The sequence below is a fragment of the Falco peregrinus genome, chromosome 4 (genome assembly GCF_023634155.1).
Source record: "Falco peregrinus isolate bFalPer1 chromosome 4, bFalPer1.pri, whole genome shotgun sequence".
NCBI lineage: Eukaryota > Metazoa > Chordata > Aves > Falconiformes > Falconidae > Falco > Falco peregrinus.
This window is the reverse complement of record NC_073724.1, coordinates 30,920,473-30,936,969: the sequence shown is the minus strand read 5'-3', so window position 1 is coordinate 30,936,969 and position 16,497 is coordinate 30,920,473. Positions and strand designations below refer to the sequence as shown.

The following is a 16,497-nucleotide window of genomic DNA, read 5'->3' as shown; positions in this document are numbered from 1 at the left end:
ATTTGGAAACACTTGAATACAACAACTTTTTCATTTAATAATCTTGATGTTAGATTATTAGAAAGTTAGTTAGAAAATCAGGCATGCAGACTTTCTTCAAGTATGTCTAAAAGTGCAGAAACCCAAACACAAACTTATAAATACTTTCAGTTTTGAGGCATTAATTATAAAACCCAATGAACTGGCTAAGTTGGGTGTTAGCAGCAGTGAAAAGAACAGTTTACATGAAAATATGAGGCTGGTATGTTACAGAAGAGCTTTCATGTACAACAGAGTAATAAAAACTTGCAATATTCAGGAAAAACAAGATTTGCTGAGTAACAGCTGAAACTCCACGTTGAGAAATTAATATGTTGTCACATAAATACTCAGTTCGTTTATCAGTGGAGATATAGGTAGCATGATACTTTCACTTGTTATATGGCCATATGCATAGGCTGGTATCACAAATTGGAAGCCTCATACTGGCCTGTAGTTTAAGTAAATGGTACACAGACACAGCCGTCAGTTCTGTGTGGAAGACAGAAGACAACCTCCGTTTAAGTGATAATCAAGGCTTCCCATTACCTGTCTGATAGTGACTCTGCAGTTCCTCCAGCTTTCTTACGAAGGAAGCCATGAAAATAAAATTCTTAAGGTTCTGAAATAATGTTTCTAGGCTTTTTTTACTCATTATTAGCAAAGCTTGTGAATGGGAAACTGGGCCTGTGTTACATGATCTGAACACAGCATGTGATGTCTGCATCAATATCTCATGAGATCAACATCGTATTAGCTGCAGGCATTTGAGACAAATTATTTCCTGCAAAGCTGTTAAGGTTTTAGTTAGAGTCAAATCAAGTTAAGTTCGGAGTCCTTTAAAGAGAAGAAAAAAATGTGTTATTTTCCAGTTTGGAATCAGAAATACAGCGTTTGAATGTTTTGTTACAAATGAAGAGCTACAAGAAGCAATCTCTTCAGTTTATAGATGCTACAACAGAAAGATATATAAACGAGAGTATGTCTGAACAGAGCTGGTTAAATGCTGGCTACTGAAGCATTCATTTAAGGAGTTTCATCATTTTTTCCAAACAAGTTATTCCACAAATAATTTTCTCATAAATCATCTTGCTTATGAAAATGGGTGGAGAATTCTCAAATATGTACAGATCTCCTGTGGTATCTGGAAAAGAGCCTGCAATGTTTGTCTTTGCCATTTTTGTTAGACTGGTTCAATGCAGTCATACTCCATGGGAAGGAGGTGCACTTCCACATGGTGTGATGTATAGTTATACTGTGCTTCTCGTTTGTACAGGATTTTTTGAAATCTTTTAAGTATGTGAAGAGGTTCCATAAGATAAGGTCAAAGTCATGGAAGAAGACCCTTTTGTGGCTATGAAAAGTCATAGTCCAAAATTTAATTTTGGCCCAGGAAGCCACTATTATGGCTGATTACTGTTATGGTTGGAGCAGATGCTAGAGGAAAATCATTCTGTCTTTGCCTGTGTTTTACGTACTCCTTTAGTGGCTTTTTAGCAACTGGTTGTTATCAGAGATGGTATATGGACAAACTGTATCTGAAGAAAAGTCACCATACTGTAATAAAAAGAGGAAAATCTTTCCTTGTGCCCTTCTTTGTTCTTTTTTTTTTTTTTTTTTTTGCAGCCCTGTTTGTGCGTCAGAGATGCAATTTACCATGAGAATAAGTATTTTACCTAAGTGCTCATTTTGGTTTTAAAATCAATAAGCAGGTAGCTATAGTCCAGAGGGTCTTAAAAGGTCGCTTGCAATTTGTTTGGTTCCTTAACTGGGCACATAAACTCTGTGGGGTTTAGGCATTGTGTAATACAAGCACATGATTAGAAGAATGAGACTTCCAGTGGTTTAAACATTATACCCCTCCATTCAAGGGACACAGCCTGAGAACAAAGCTGTGGCTTGAACTTTTGTTCTACGGCAGTCACATTTAATGAACATAGTAAATATCCAATCTCTTTTATCTTCATCAGATGTCCTTTACTTAATGGTTCACAGCTTTACCACAGTGTAATTTTATTGCATTCTTCAGAACAAAAAATAATTTAATTTAAAGATGTCACAACAGACCTGATAGGTGTACTGTGTACAGGCAAACTTCAGAGACATTCAAATTCATCTGTTAAGAGCCAACTATAGGCTTAGGCAGGATCTTATTTTGCCAACATGTATAGCTTTAGAAGTTTCAATGGATTCTTTTTTTTTCTTTCTTTTTTTTTCCCCTAACCTTGGATGTCATAAATCCCAAGCACATCCAAAAGACTTTAAGACTTCCCAAACTGCAGTTTATGATGGGTTCCCTTATTTTTTTAATTATCATGTAATTGATTTACCTTGATTACAACCTTGATTGGTTTTGTGTAAAACTTGATTTTTTTTTTTGTTTTGAAACATTATCTTTATTATCTTCTATTTACAAAAATAGCTGCTTAATTATAAAACTAAATTTAATTATATTAAAAAAATATAACTTTTTAAAATTCCCTGTCACTAGTGTTCTCCTTATAAGGGGATAACATTCGAAAAAATATTCCTATGAACACTATCTGTCACTTTACAGGTTTTCATCATGTCTTACGTGCATAATCTTTACAATTTGCTATCTGCAAAAATCGTTTGATGTTCTGAGGAAGCATTTGAATTATGTGGTGAATATAGTTTCAGCAGTTTGAAGCCTCGTATTAGAAAGAGGAGGGGGGGAAGGTGGGGTATAGAAAAGATGTTAACACATAAGTTTCTGTCCAGTTTTCAGTCCTGAGATGGGAAATCAAATATTTGGGCTATACAGGTTGAATTTGACATGTTTTTGGCTTGCTTAGTGGTGTGCTAATTCTCTTTAATAAGAATAAAGACTGTAACACTTGACTGTTCTTTTTGTCCTGACTAGGAACCTTGCAGTACATGGCTCCAGAAATCATCGATAAAGGACCGCGAGGATACGGTGCACCCGCTGATATCTGGTCACTAGGTTGTACCATTATTGAAATGGCAACAGGCAAACCTCCATTTCATGAACTAGGAGAGCCTCAAGCAGCAATGTTTAAAGTAAGTACAGGGTTTTTTGCTATAGAGTTCATGAATTTTCAAAAACTAACTTATTTTTTTAATATTAATTTAACTGGTAGTAACCTTTTGTTATGTAGTTACACGAAGCCACAGTCTCAGCTGTGTTCTTAACTCTCACCGAATGATCCTTCTCTGCTCTAAGCCGTGTTGCTCTTGGGGGCAATAATTTATTTTTGTGCTGGAAACAGGTCATGACTCAGAGCAGCAATCTGAAAAGTGAGTGAAGACTTATGAAAACTAATATTCTCTACCCTCTTACTTCTGTCATCTCCTGCTTTTGGTTTATGATTTCCTTCCTGGCAACCAGTCTCTCCAATAACGATAACCAAGTTATTTATGCTCCTTTAAGTTTTTTTTTTTATAAGCCTCTCTCCTGGAGTATCTGTTTGCCTTGTCTTTCAAAGGCCCACTCTCTGCAACATGGTTGGAAGCTATGGTGGAAGAGGGTCGGCTAACTTTCCAGGATTTCTGGTATGTACTGAAGGATTAAAATACTCTGTATTTTACATCCTAAATCCTTTGGATCAAAGCTACCTCCCGGTAAACTGTTTCCTCTAGTACTTTGTTTCTCTTAATGTGTCTGTTTTCAAATGTACAAATTAACACTTGAGAAGAGAATGCTTCAGACAGTTTTGATAATAAATGTATTTGAAAAAAGTTACTTGTTCTCACTCTAAAACTAGCAGTAGTATAAAAGTTTTGATGTGGTAATGTGATATACAGACTGAAAATTTTTGGAATACCACTGGCTTGCAGTAGACTTGTAGCAAAGTACTTACGTTTTCATTTAGGCTTCAGAGTCCTCATTCTTATAATGGGGAAAATATCACATCCATAACCTAGCAAACTGCTTTAAATTATGAATATTGCTAATTCTTTTGTGTATGTTGTTGAAAGTCACTGTGTGAGCATTAGTAGAATAATTAATGGAACCATGGTAGCAAAATTAGATCTTTATCAATAAGTATAATAAGCTGGGCTGCAATTCATCATGGCATATAATGCCATGCATCGTGTTAGGCCTGTGAGTTTTCCCATGCACCATAGCTAAAAGGCAAAGAAAGGCATGGTTATGCATTTTCATGTTGTTATTTCTACGGTATAATGTCACCTTGGTGCTGTCAACTTCTGACACTACTTCAAACGAAGCTGCCTGAGTGAATATGGCTTGGTTCACTGAAGCTTTCCTGAGGGAGCCATGGAAAAAGACTTTTTCCCACATGGCTGTATATGTCAGATGTGGTTCTGCTAGCAGATACCTTTTCATCTTACACATCTGGCACGTAGTTGAACTGTTCAGTGAGTTACATGTCTTGTTTTTCAGCACAGTTTATTGAACTGTCAGGAAGCGCTGGTTCAGTTCTGGGTGCTTGACGAGGTGTGCGTAGGCTCATGAGGTGAGCTCTGGCAGGATTGTGTGTGTCCCTGCGTCCTGCCCTTAAGCACTTCCAGTCCATAGAGCTGTGTTCTGAAGTTTCAGAACTGCCATTTTTTTAAAATGCGTTTCTTGCCCTTCTGGATGTGGCAGAGGTTTTAGTGCTGTTATTGCAGACAGTGTTAATGTGCTACAGTCAGACAATTGGTTTTGTTTTCTGTTTCTTGGCTCTGCTCAGACCTACTTGGAACTGCCTCTTGCTGGGCACCATAAATTGCAAACCGTGATTTCTTTTTGTTGCGTAATAAAAGTAACCAAGCTGGGAGCTAGGTTTGAAGCCAGGAATGACACAGGCCAACTGGGCAGGCATGTAAAAAGAACAGAAACCTGGAAAACTCAGGATATCAAACTTTTGAGGTCCCCACCTCCACACATGCACACTCTGTCGTACATAGGACATGTGAGGAGAGGGAAGGTCTGAGTCTGGCTGTGCAGTCGCTGTAGAAATTGCAAATGACCAAAGAGTTGGACAAAGTAGAGAAAAGGTGCTATAATGAACCAGGAACTGGAAATAATTCCTGACTGAGTGTATGTTGTGTGGTATTTCACCTATGGGCCTTGTATGTGCGCATCTGGTTTGGCGTGAAAGGAGTGCGAACAAATGACGTTGGATGGGTATAAGGTAAACAAACGTTGCCACAGAGTTTCCGGATGCTTGGGACAAAACTTATTCCCCTTGAGCTACAGAGATTCAGGTAAGATCAGAGACATGCATTCAAATTTCCTGGTCCTGTTTTGGACTGTCCTGGCTCTTTTTTACTGAGTAAGGGTGTATAACCTGGTAGCAGAGTGCTATCAGCTTGTGCCGCTGCCCCAGCTGGAGCTGGCTGTGTGAGCCTGTCACCAGACTGCAGAAGGAAGAGTGGGCTGACCATGGAGATGAGCATGTCAAGAGCAGTTTTCAGAGCACTGCAAGCAGGTGTCTGTCTTCTCTCTCTGCTCCAAAGCAAAAATCTTGCTGGTCTGATGTTTCAAAGTGGTGAAACTGTATACCCCATTTATAAAGCATTGTCCAATATGTGCATGCGGTTTTACAAATCAGATAAAGATGCTCCATCAGACAAGGTACATCTATAGATGTTGTATCCTGCCAACAGGACATAACATCTATTTATTTGTTTATTTATTCAGTTCATTTATTAAATAAATCAATTAAATTGTGGAGGTTAGCAAGTTGTGTATGTTTATGTTACACATAATGTCAGATATGTTACATGCAGGAAATACTGGGTTTTCAACGTGCTTAGAGTCATGGTTTGGAAGGCCTTAATACATTATTAGCATTTTATATTCTGCACTAATCATTCAACCAGAAGCAGACTGCTCAGCATTTTTGGCTTCAGCTTGCATAGAAGCTGAACCACTATTGTGAGTGCCTAATGGTGCCACAGTGTGTTAATGCAGCTGTATAATGAGATTATTGAAAAGCAGCTGGCACTTGTTTAACTGCTGGGCTATCGTCTCCCTTGGGGCCACTGTCTTTCTGCTTGTTCTCAAGAGCCTGTTTTATGTAAAGATGCTGAGACTACAAGCCATAATCTTGCCAGGTACATGCCATACAATGTACACGTGTTACACAATTTTCTTTTCAAAACATCTATGCCAGATTGGCATTAGAGAATAAGACGGCAGTGAAGGAGCTGGAAAAATCACTAGGGAGCAACCTGTAGAAGCTCATTTGTCATTACTTAAAGAGTGGGGGGTCTTGTCCAAAGATTTAACATCATGTGATTTTTTCCAGTTAAATAACGCTGAAAAGCTAGGGAGGGCATCTGGCCCGAGTGCCAGGGGTGGTGACAAGGTCTGGCAAGGTCACTGTGAGCATTAGTACAAGGAAATTTGGCAGCAGCAGGAGCAGAACAGGTGCAGGCCTCAGGCAATCAGTGCTAGAGGAGGAAGGACGTTATTCCTCTTTCTGGGCACAAATGTGCTGGAGGAGTCAGCAACTGAGAGACACAGTACTGGACAGGGGTGATGGGAAGCCTGTGCAATAGCTGGAGGGATTTGTGGCTGGTGGGAGAAGCAGCATTTAAGCACGTCGTGTGGATAATGTCCACATCCCAAGATTGCCTGAAGGCAGATGGTTGGATACATCCATACATTGACATTTTGTGTAATACCATATGGATATTCATACCATGTTTGCAATGAAGTAGAACAGGATTAGAACCTTGTTGTCACTTCACTGCTTTGTGTGGGTATCTGGATCACCCCTTTTTCCATGAGACCCAGAGCAGATGTGAGAGGTCATACTAAAAGCTTTGGCCCATGGTCTCCTTGCAGTTGTTTAGTAAAAATAATTCGTATTTGTGTTTTACTTGCAGGTTGGGATGTTTAAAATTCATCCTGAAATTCCAGAATCGGTGTCTGCTGAAACAAAGGCCTTTATTTTGCTGTGTTTTGAACCTGATCCTAGTAAACGTGTTACAGCATCTGATTTGCTCAGAGATTCTTTCCTGAAACAAGTAAACAAGGGCAAGAAAAGCAGAATTGCCTTCAGGCCTTCAGGTAAGGAATTACCAGCCAAATCCAAGTCAACATCATCATTAAGTGTTATATAAAAGACTGGAATCATTAAGCACTCTCTTTTACAAAGGACATTTCATGTGCCAGGAAAGCAGCAGGAACTCCACTGTTAACAGTGCATGTGATTTGTGATTAGACATATTTAAATCTAACAATTCCCACAAAATATGGTGGCTTGCTTATTTTGCATTTGCTTGCTAAAACCTCCCAACCCCATTTTTCCTCTCCCCAGAAATAAATGCCTTATTTATAGTAAATTAAACTTAGGAAAATGGCATTTGGTGAAGACTTTCCAAAGGAATTTTACATTTTAGATTCACAATTATATATACTTCCAAGATCTGAGTTTTGTAGAGTAGGTGCTTGTTAGGTGTCTGTTAGGTGTTCGGGTCTACATGGGTCAGCGTTTTCAAACTTGATACGGAACTTGGAAATTTGGCTCGTAGTTGCTGAAGTAGCTGTTTAGTGGGTTTTTTACCCTGACTAGCATGTTCCTCCTGTCTGCTCCCCCCCCCAATATGTCAGCCACTTTCTCAGTGGTAAGATAATAAACTTTAATATAGACTTGCCAAATAAATTGTTAGTGTTTGAAGGAACTGTCCATCAAAAAGAGGCAAAAACATTGGCCTTGCTGCTGCTTTCCCCTGTCTGCACGCACACATGCACACACAAAGAGGAATTGCTTCCCTCTTTGAGCTTTTTTCCCCTCAGCAAGGCACATTTGAAAGAACAGAATTCTAAGGGAAAAACTAGAAAGGGATTTATAACATCTAGCTGAATTGGTTTCAGCAATGCAATGGGCACCTCTTGTCCTGAGGGGCATTGAGAACTGCGATCCCTGCGGTTACATGGGGCAACGGGAAAGCTCACACTGCTCGGCCAGGGCGGTGGCAGCCAGGAGCTATTGGCAGGCTGTAGCCTTCTGCCCCACTGCAATAAAGTTTTCTTGTGGCCTTTTCAGCCCTTGCCTGAGGGCATTTTCCAGAAAAAACTGCATGGCATTAGAAAAGGTGGAGCTTGCCTTGTTAGCTGCCCTGGGAGCAACAGGCTCTTGGTCAAATACCTGGGGAGGTGCAGCTGTCTTCTGCACCCCCTGCCTGCTCCTGCGTTCCCCCTTTCTTCTCTTCTCCTGCTGATTGATGAGGTTATAGAGCTCCTTCAGATGCCCTGAGGGTCTGGTGCTGCAGGGTTAAGCACTGAGCTGCAGCAAGAAGCAAGTTCAGTGCCGGCCATGGACACGAGCAGAACGGACAAAGGCTGTGAAACCTGTTTATGGGGTGAGGGGACGGAAAGGCAACGTGGCTGCAGCGGGATCTGCACTCACTGTGCTGGAGCTGGGGAAAGGTGTGCTGGCTGCGGCAGCCACCGCCAAGGGCAGTTTGGGGGTGTAAGGCAGGTCCTGGCCCAGCAGTGGCCACAATCTCAGCTACAGCTGTTCGCTCTGTCTCCTCCCTATACTGTTTCCCTCACCACCAGTTTCCTCAGCTTTGTCCCCATCTTTTCCATCCTGTCTCTATCCCTTTTTTCTTTCCAGTAATAAAGGCAGCCCCAAGCAAATCTCAGCCCTTACTCTCGGGACAGCAGCTTTCAATTTTCTGTACTGCTGAGATGCCTCGAACCTGTTCCCACAAGGTGACATAAATTGTTTAATTTCCGTGACTGTTTAACCTCAGCCATTTGAACATCAGTGGTGTACCATGGAGTACGTCAGAGCTGTCTGAACGACTTTTAACTTCTAGCTCTCTTCCTTCCCCACCTCCACATAATCTGTAGTGACAAGCATCAAAACCTTTTGTGATATTTTAGCTCCATGGTTGTGTTGCGTTCTGAGTTGGCGGAACTTCTTTCTTACCTTTCCTATCACAGAGCTGCAAACTGGCAATCAGGATTATAGCAAGCTCTCAGTATCTGTTATTTTTTTTATTTCTTCTTACTTTCAAGATGAATTGGAAAGGGGCAAGAGATGTCCTTCAGGCTAGTGCTGAGAGAAAGTCCTTACTGAGGGCGAGGGAACATGTGAGGGAGGCAGATGCCTCTGGTGTCCTAGAGGGAGCTGATATACGTCCATTAACAGAGGCAGACAGAGGTGTGGAGGGTGGGGAGCAGAGCGCTCTCTGCTTAGAGATATGGCTGTGGTGGAGCAGCTGGTGGAAACCTGCTGGTTTGGTTCAGGCTCTTTAAACAGCTGTATATCCCATTGTACCACTTTGTGAGACTGGCACCAAAGGTGAAAGTGTGTATGTATAAGTGTGCGTGCGTGCAAGAGAGGATAACAAAATAGCATTTCATATGAGCATAGCTGCTTTGCTGTCTTTGGGTTCAGCAGTTAGCTCGTTCACACATTTTATTGCTTATGCATACAATGATTTTGAGTTGTGTTGCTGCATTCTATCAACAAGGTTACCTCTCCTTCAGCAGTTTTGCAAAATGATGTCTTGATATCACTGAAGATGATCATGGCTGTTTTAAGCACATTGCCCTGTTCTGCCTTGTTCTGTTACATGTTTTACAATGTCTGCTCATAGATTATAATCGTAATATATCCCTCCCACTGCCAATCCATGGAGAACAGGCTGGCAGTAGCAGCAGTGAGCATGGCTCTGTTTCACCAGACTCTGATGTACAGCATGACATGTTTTTCGAAAGACCAAAGAGATCCACTTCAGAGATTCAGGCAAAGCATCCCATTTCCCATTTACTAAGGTAAAGTATTTGCTTGTCACTCGACACCCATGAGGGATTATGTGGATTTAACTCATATTTTTTTTTATCTGAGGGCAATAAAGCAGGTGTATTAAACAGCAAGCGAGTTGCATAGCAAACTTACCAGTTAATTTAAATATAGTCTATATTTAATTAATGAACAATGATTTTTATCCTTAAGAGTTCCATGTATTTATACACTTCCCCCCCCACTCCCAGTGACTGTCAGTTGTCTTATTGACTGAGTGGATATGGATTCAGGAGTTAGCTGAAGAGCTGACCCTTCTGTGTACTCATGAAAAAATGTGGGAAAGGGGCAGCAGAAAGAGTTTTGCTGCTCCGAGAGCACAAAGCGATACTTTAAAATTAGTATGTTACAGTATGGGGCCAGAAAAAATGAATAGTTATCTCAGTCCAGGGTTTTCGGCTTTCCTCCCCCAAACTGAACTAGTGCTGTGTGACATTAATGCAGGATGAATTCAGCCTTGCGCTTTCGGCTTCAGTGAGGCTTAATGCCAGCTGAGTATCTGAGCCATCTTCTGCCTCAGAACGAGTGTTTAACAGTCTGATCAGTCCGCTGCTGTAATTTAAGTCGCTTTTTAACCTCCAAACTGTCCCTGCTCGCTTCTGACAGTACTACAGTGTTGCTAATACTGAGGTCTCTCTTGTGCATGTGGCCTGGTTGCTGACACAGCGTGCCTGATGAGGCCTCAGAGGACAGGAGTGCTTCTCCTTCCATTGAGGATAAAGATTCTGGTCTGTTTCTGCTGCGGAAGGACAGTGAACGCCGAGCAATCCTATATAAAATCCTTAAGGAAGAACAGAATAAAGTTGTTTCCAATTTGCAGGACTGTATCACACAGGTAATTTCACTTCAGCTCTCCTTTTCCTATGTCAAAAGGAAAATTACAAGCCAGGTAGTAGTATTCCTTTTCTGAAAACTAATAAACAAAGGTGCTTGGATTGTTCCTTCTGAGTATCTTTAATCTTTGAGACCTGTAACTGTGTGAATCATTTACTATTGCCTGAATGGGTAGCAAATCCCACCATTTGACTGCTGCTGGACTCTTGGTCTTTTCAGAGGTTGTAGAGCTGAGTAGCCTGGGGGTAGGGTCGTTTTGACGTTATGTTTTGTTTTAGCTTTTAAGGATGTGGAAATGGAACACCCGGTAGTAACAGGAATGATTTGCTATAAGGATAGAGAACTAATTAACAATTTTTAATTCAAAGCATATGTAAACTAGATGCCAAGAACACAGTATATGAATCTTAAAAAAAAAGCTAAGGTAGATTTTGTGTACAGGGAAGAACTGAGTGGGAACGATTAGTGACTGTAAAGAGGAGCAAGAAAAATCGTATGTTCAGTTAACCCATAGCCAGGCAATGCCACACACCAGCAACAGAGTTGATTGCTCAGCCTTTCCTTCTTGACATCTGCTTTTAATGTGCCACTGATGCTATCTATCCTTACCAAAGCTATAGTTTTTCACCTGGACTGTATCCACATAAAGGGGAGCCTGCTGACCCCTCTGGTGGTATCCCTGGCCCGCCGTGGGTCTCGGCACAAAGGCACGTGCAGCAGCTCCAGCCGAGCCTGGCGTGGGGGCAGCCAGCTCCACACGGCACAGGGATCTGCTTCTCCCCACGGCTCGCTTCCCCTGCAAACTGCCTCGCGGTGCAGGTCAGCTTGCCCCACACCTGGGGGGCTCCTGTAGAGCTTTACAGACCCAGAGAAAGGCCCACAAACTCAGTCTGGGGGAGCAGCTGGAGTAGATTTCTGCTCTGAGCTTAAACTGCAAAATACTTTATAGTCTCACAGGGGACTAAAATTTATATGTGAGATCTTAGTCAGGAATAACCAGGGCTTTAAACATTTTCCAGCATAAAGGGTCGTTTAGTAACAGCAAGTTCATATCTCAGTCTCCAGCTGTTTTCCAGCACTGCTAGAATTATCTCTTTTTCACAATTTATGTAATACTTCTCCCTTCCTTTACCTTTTAACTACAGAGGTGATTGTTCTTGCAGGCACTTGGATGGCTTTAACTGTAGGGGGTTATGGACTGCAAATCATAGGATGAACGCTTGAGTCCTGTCATTGTGTAATCTTAGACCTTTTTCTAACTTACAATAAATCCATATATAAACATATATTTTTTTGCCTAAGGAAATAAAATGTCTGCATAATTGGATAGAAGTCCAGATTCAGCTTACTGAAAGGATAGCATCCCAAAAAATTGGGTCGCTTGTTGACTCACTCTTCATGGAGGAGAGCTGCCCTCTGCAGTACGTTGCAGAAATGTGTAGATAATTTTCTGGAACCTCTTCCCTTTGTGACAGCCACAGTAGACTTAATTTATTTTTTTGGAAATAGGAATTACTATTAAAAAAACTCTTCATTAGAAAAAGGTAGAAAATAAAGGCTTTGCAGAAACAAAAGTCCTGTGATTTCTGTGCATCAGTGTGAAATATACACAGACAAAGCTACAAATCCTAACCCTAAAAATACTACTGCTACTGATTAGATGTTTAATGATTCTGGGATTTACTTGATATACATTATCTTTTCTCCAGAGCTCTGAAGAACTGCAGCTTTCAGTGGCGCACATCAAGCAAATTATTGGGATTTTGAGGGACTTCATACACTCTCCTGAGCAGAGAGTGATGGCTTCTACCATATCCAAGTTGAAAATGGATTTGGACTTTGACAGCACTTCCATCAATCAGATTCATCTGGTGCTGTTTGGATTTCAGGATGCAGTGAGTTCCTTGCCTAGTGCAGGGGGAGAGGAATTCTTCCTGGACAGAGCTCGCCCCCGGGGTTTGCAGCTTCCCCCCTCTTCCTCACTCCTCTTCTTCCTGGTACTGTAGAGGGGCTTGAATGTCACTGTCTGGGTGCAGTTTGAAAGCTCTAGCCTAAAACTGTCAAATCTGTTTAGACTTTCAAAGGTGGGAGGGTTTCAGTGACTCAAGCAGTTGTTAATTTATAAAACTTCATCTGACTATTGGAGAACAAGATCCTCTTTTCTAAGGTGTAAACAAATGTTGCTTGCTGCTACTTTTACTTGCTTATTTATTTATAGGTGAACAAAGTGTTAAGAAATCACTTAATAAGGCCCCACTGGATGTTTGCAATGGATAACATAATTCGCCGCGCAGTCCAAGCAGCAGTCACTATCCTTATTCCAGGTAAATCAAAGCAGCTGCAAATAATTAAAAAAAAAAAAAAAAAAAGAAAGAAAAAGGCTGCTGTTTGCATATCAAAGACTTATAGCAAAAGGAAGAGTTTAGATGTTTAATCTGTTAGCATGCCATTAACCGCATCCCATGTGCCACTACATCAAAGGCACAGGGTCAGAATGTGGTACAGAAAGAAGTGTTGAGCTGGAGGATTACTGCTGTACTTGCAGTACAAAAGCACGTAATGAGGAGATAACCAGTGGTTCTGCACCACCCCTGTGGTCCAACCATGACAAAAGAAAAGGCAAATTAAATTCAGTCCAAGCCGGACCTTTTCTAGTAAGAAAGAAAATGACTCTGTACAACATTTTAATGACATCTAAGGTGGGTAACACTACACAGGTCTGGTTGTGTCCTGAAAAATAATTAGAGCTGTGGAACAGATGCAGAGAAGGGAGTGCATTAATACAAGGAGGAGTATGATTTTGGCCTACAGATGGGTAGTAGGAAAAATCACCACCACTGAAGAGGAAGAGGATAAATAACTAAAAACTGTCTAGAAATAAGTCTAAATTGGAGACTTGCAAGTAGATTTGTAACTCTTTGAAATGCTGAGCACCCCTTCTACTATGAGAATGTTCTGCAAGCACTTAGTGATGGTGAGCCCTTTCAGTCCAAAGTTGCTATGGCTTTTAAGCCAAATCAGCCAAATTTCTTAGGACTTTCTTTGTAGGAGGAAAAAAATGGCAGCTACTCTTGGTGGAAAGGGTGACCACTTGCAGCAAGTTCTGAGAGAACTGGGGTTAGAAATGTTACATGGAGAAGAGGAAGGCTTTGTAAACTCTTTGTTCTAGGGCATTAGGGGAAAAGAGGGTTTTTTTTTTAAAAAAAAAAAAAAACCACACCCAAGGGTTTCAAGGGTTTCTCATTAATACATTTTATCGTCATCTTATTAATTTAATCACAAATGTGTTTGTCCCCTCTACAGCTGTCATCTACAGCTACCTACCTCTACTGGTATACTGCAGCTGAACTAACTTGTCCAAAAAAATTCTTGTTCTTACACTGTTTCCTTTTACCAGAGCTTCGGGCTCACTTTGAGCCAGCATCAGAAACCGAAGGTGGGGACAAGGACGGTGATGAAGTGGAGGACAGTTTCCAGCCCACTGAACAAAAGGGGGCTGAGGATCCTGCTGTCACATCAGGAGTCAGCACCCTTAGTTCTGTGGTGTCACATGAGACACCGCAGCAGCTTAGCCTGGAGTTGGGCAGACTTAAACAAGAGAACTTAAGGTAACCTTCCCATAGACTGTGGATCTTTCAGGCAGTCTTTGAAAAGCACTCAGACATTGCTTTCTACAGTGACACATACACACATAACATGAATAATGCTCACCTACTATGATTGTCTTGTGATAAAGCAGACCTTCCAGGAACACAAATGGATTCAGAAGACACAGGCAGCACTGGAATGACAACTCAATACAACTCTTATTTCTGTGTAATTAATTTTTTAGTTGCAGAATGTCATGTTGAATTTCTACTGTTAAGTAATTAGGGTAGTGCAACTGTGTCAGTTTCCCTCCTACTTCCATGGCTCCCTAGATGCCACCTGACACAGTGGCAGTGCCCTCAAAGCTGCTCCTGCAAGGAAAGACACGAGCAGCTCTCTCCTAGCCCACGGCCAGGCTGCTCACAAGCAGAGCTCAGCAGAGCTCTTCTCCTCTTTCTCATGGGTTACATTTACAGGCTGCTGCCAGTGCATTAACAGCTGAGGGTCCCATCCTTCTTTATGGATGTGATGTAAATCTTGTGATCAGAAAGTCCCTGGTAAAACATCAGTGTTACACTATTCAGCAGTAACTTACAGTACAAAAGCAGCAACTCTGCCCAGGGAGGCTGAAAAACAATAGGAACCAAGTTTACAAGCTATTTACTAAATTCTGCAAAGATGAAGGCCTTGAAGCGTCACCACTAAGTGACTCCCAGACAACCAAAACGTTGTAAGCCATATATTATGTTATTTAAGACAGCACCTCTCAAGTGTCTCTGTCCTTCAGTAGTAATTGGAAATGATATTATTTTTTACCTAGGCTTACTCTCAGTATGGTTGTTTTTGATCTCCCTCATGTGCTAACAGGCTTTTGGAAAACCTTGTTCAGAAGGAGAGAGAGTATCAGGCCCTCTTACGACAATCTCTGGAGCAAAAAACTCAGGAATTACACTTGCTTCGATTAAAACTTAAACCCGAAGGTACGAGAAGATACTGTATAACAGTTGCACACAAATGTATGGGGTCATGTGTTTAAAGGATAAAAGACCATCTATTTTAACTTCAGTAGTCTGAAAACCATCACTTTTGCCCTAGTTATGAGGTGTATTAACCTATACGTTTGTTTTCTGTTAAAGACTCCCAATGTTCTGCAGCAGCTTTTAGAGAGAATGCAGATCCTGAGCTCATGAATTGGCTGAAACAACAAGGAGCAGACTTGGATGCCATTAAGAGGGTAAAAAAAAAAAAAAACAACCAAAAAAATCACCTTTTGAAAAAAAAGGTTATTGTACTAGTAAGTACTGGAGCGCTGTGTTCAGCTCTCAGGGCCCCAGCATAAGAAGGACATGGGCCTGTTGGAGTAAGTCCAGAGGAGGGCCAGGAAGACAAGAGGGCTGGAGCCCCTCTCCTGTGAAGACAGAGAAGAGAAGGCTCTGGGGACACCTTATAGCAGCCTTCCAGGATCTAAAGGGGGCCTACAAAAAAGCTGGAGGGTGTCTCTTTACAGGGCCAGGTAATGGTAGGACAAGGGTTTCAAACTGAAAGAGGGTAGATTTGATACAAAGGAAGAAATTCTTTACTGGGGGGGTGGTGAGGCACTGGAACAGTTGCCCAGAGAAGCTGTGGATGCCCCAGCCCTGGAAGCGTTCAAGGCCAGGCTGGACGGGGCTTGGAACAACCTGGTCTAGTGGAAGGTGTCCCTGCCCAGGGCAGGGGGGTTGGAACTAGATGGTCCTTAAGGTCCCTTCCAACCCAAACCATTCCATGAAAAGTAGCAGTTTGGTTTCAAAGAAGACATATTAATTCAGGAACAAATTTGCCTTTTAGTTTGCCGAAGAAGATTACACACTAAGTGCTGTCCTTAATGATATCACTAAAGATGATCTGCGGTATCTTCAACTGCGGTAAGAAAGTACTTCAGTTCATTGTTAATTGAAGTAGTTTGTAAAAAAACTTTTTTTGAAGTTAGGTTATTCAGATAGGTCAGCGATTAGTTCAGTGGCCACTGCTGTGAAATTCATCTCTGATTTGCTGTTAAAGTTTTTCATGTCTTCACTGCTGCAGCGTTAACAACTGCACCCAGGGTGCTTCAAGCCATCTAAGTCTTGGTATTTATCAAGGTTGGGAGCTATTTCTGCACCCTTCAGAATGATGTAATCGTATGGAAAATAAGTGAGTTCTTCATGCCTGTCTTTCCTCCCCATTGATTCAAGTCCTTTCATCATCATTCTGTTAACTCCTGGCTGACCTGAAAGAAGTTTTAGCTATAAAAGACATGCAGTTTTTTTCTGTGTGCTGTGAT

At 41.4% G+C, this 16,497-nt stretch overlaps 1 protein-coding gene across 1 annotated transcript in view; it reads left to right on the top strand.

Annotated features, from left to right (window-relative positions):
- Positions 1-16,497, top strand: part of MAP3K15 (mitogen-activated protein kinase kinase kinase 15) — an 87,278-nt gene that overhangs the window by 70,133 nt on the left and 648 nt on the right. Inside the window, exons 19-28 of the mRNA XM_055802503.1 lie at positions 2,903-3,060; positions 6,841-7,024; positions 9,568-9,745; positions 10,440-10,608; positions 12,317-12,502; positions 12,826-12,931; positions 14,005-14,215; positions 15,063-15,175; positions 15,332-15,429; positions 16,023-16,099. Coding sequence (XP_055658478.1) covers positions 2,903-3,060; positions 6,841-7,024; positions 9,568-9,745; positions 10,440-10,608; positions 12,317-12,502; positions 12,826-12,931; positions 14,005-14,215; positions 15,063-15,175; positions 15,332-15,429; positions 16,023-16,099 — 1,480 coding nt within the window. The remainder of the gene's footprint in view (positions 1-2,902; positions 3,061-6,840; positions 7,025-9,567; positions 9,746-10,439; positions 10,609-12,316; positions 12,503-12,825; positions 12,932-14,004; positions 14,216-15,062; positions 15,176-15,331; positions 15,430-16,022; positions 16,100-16,497) is intronic.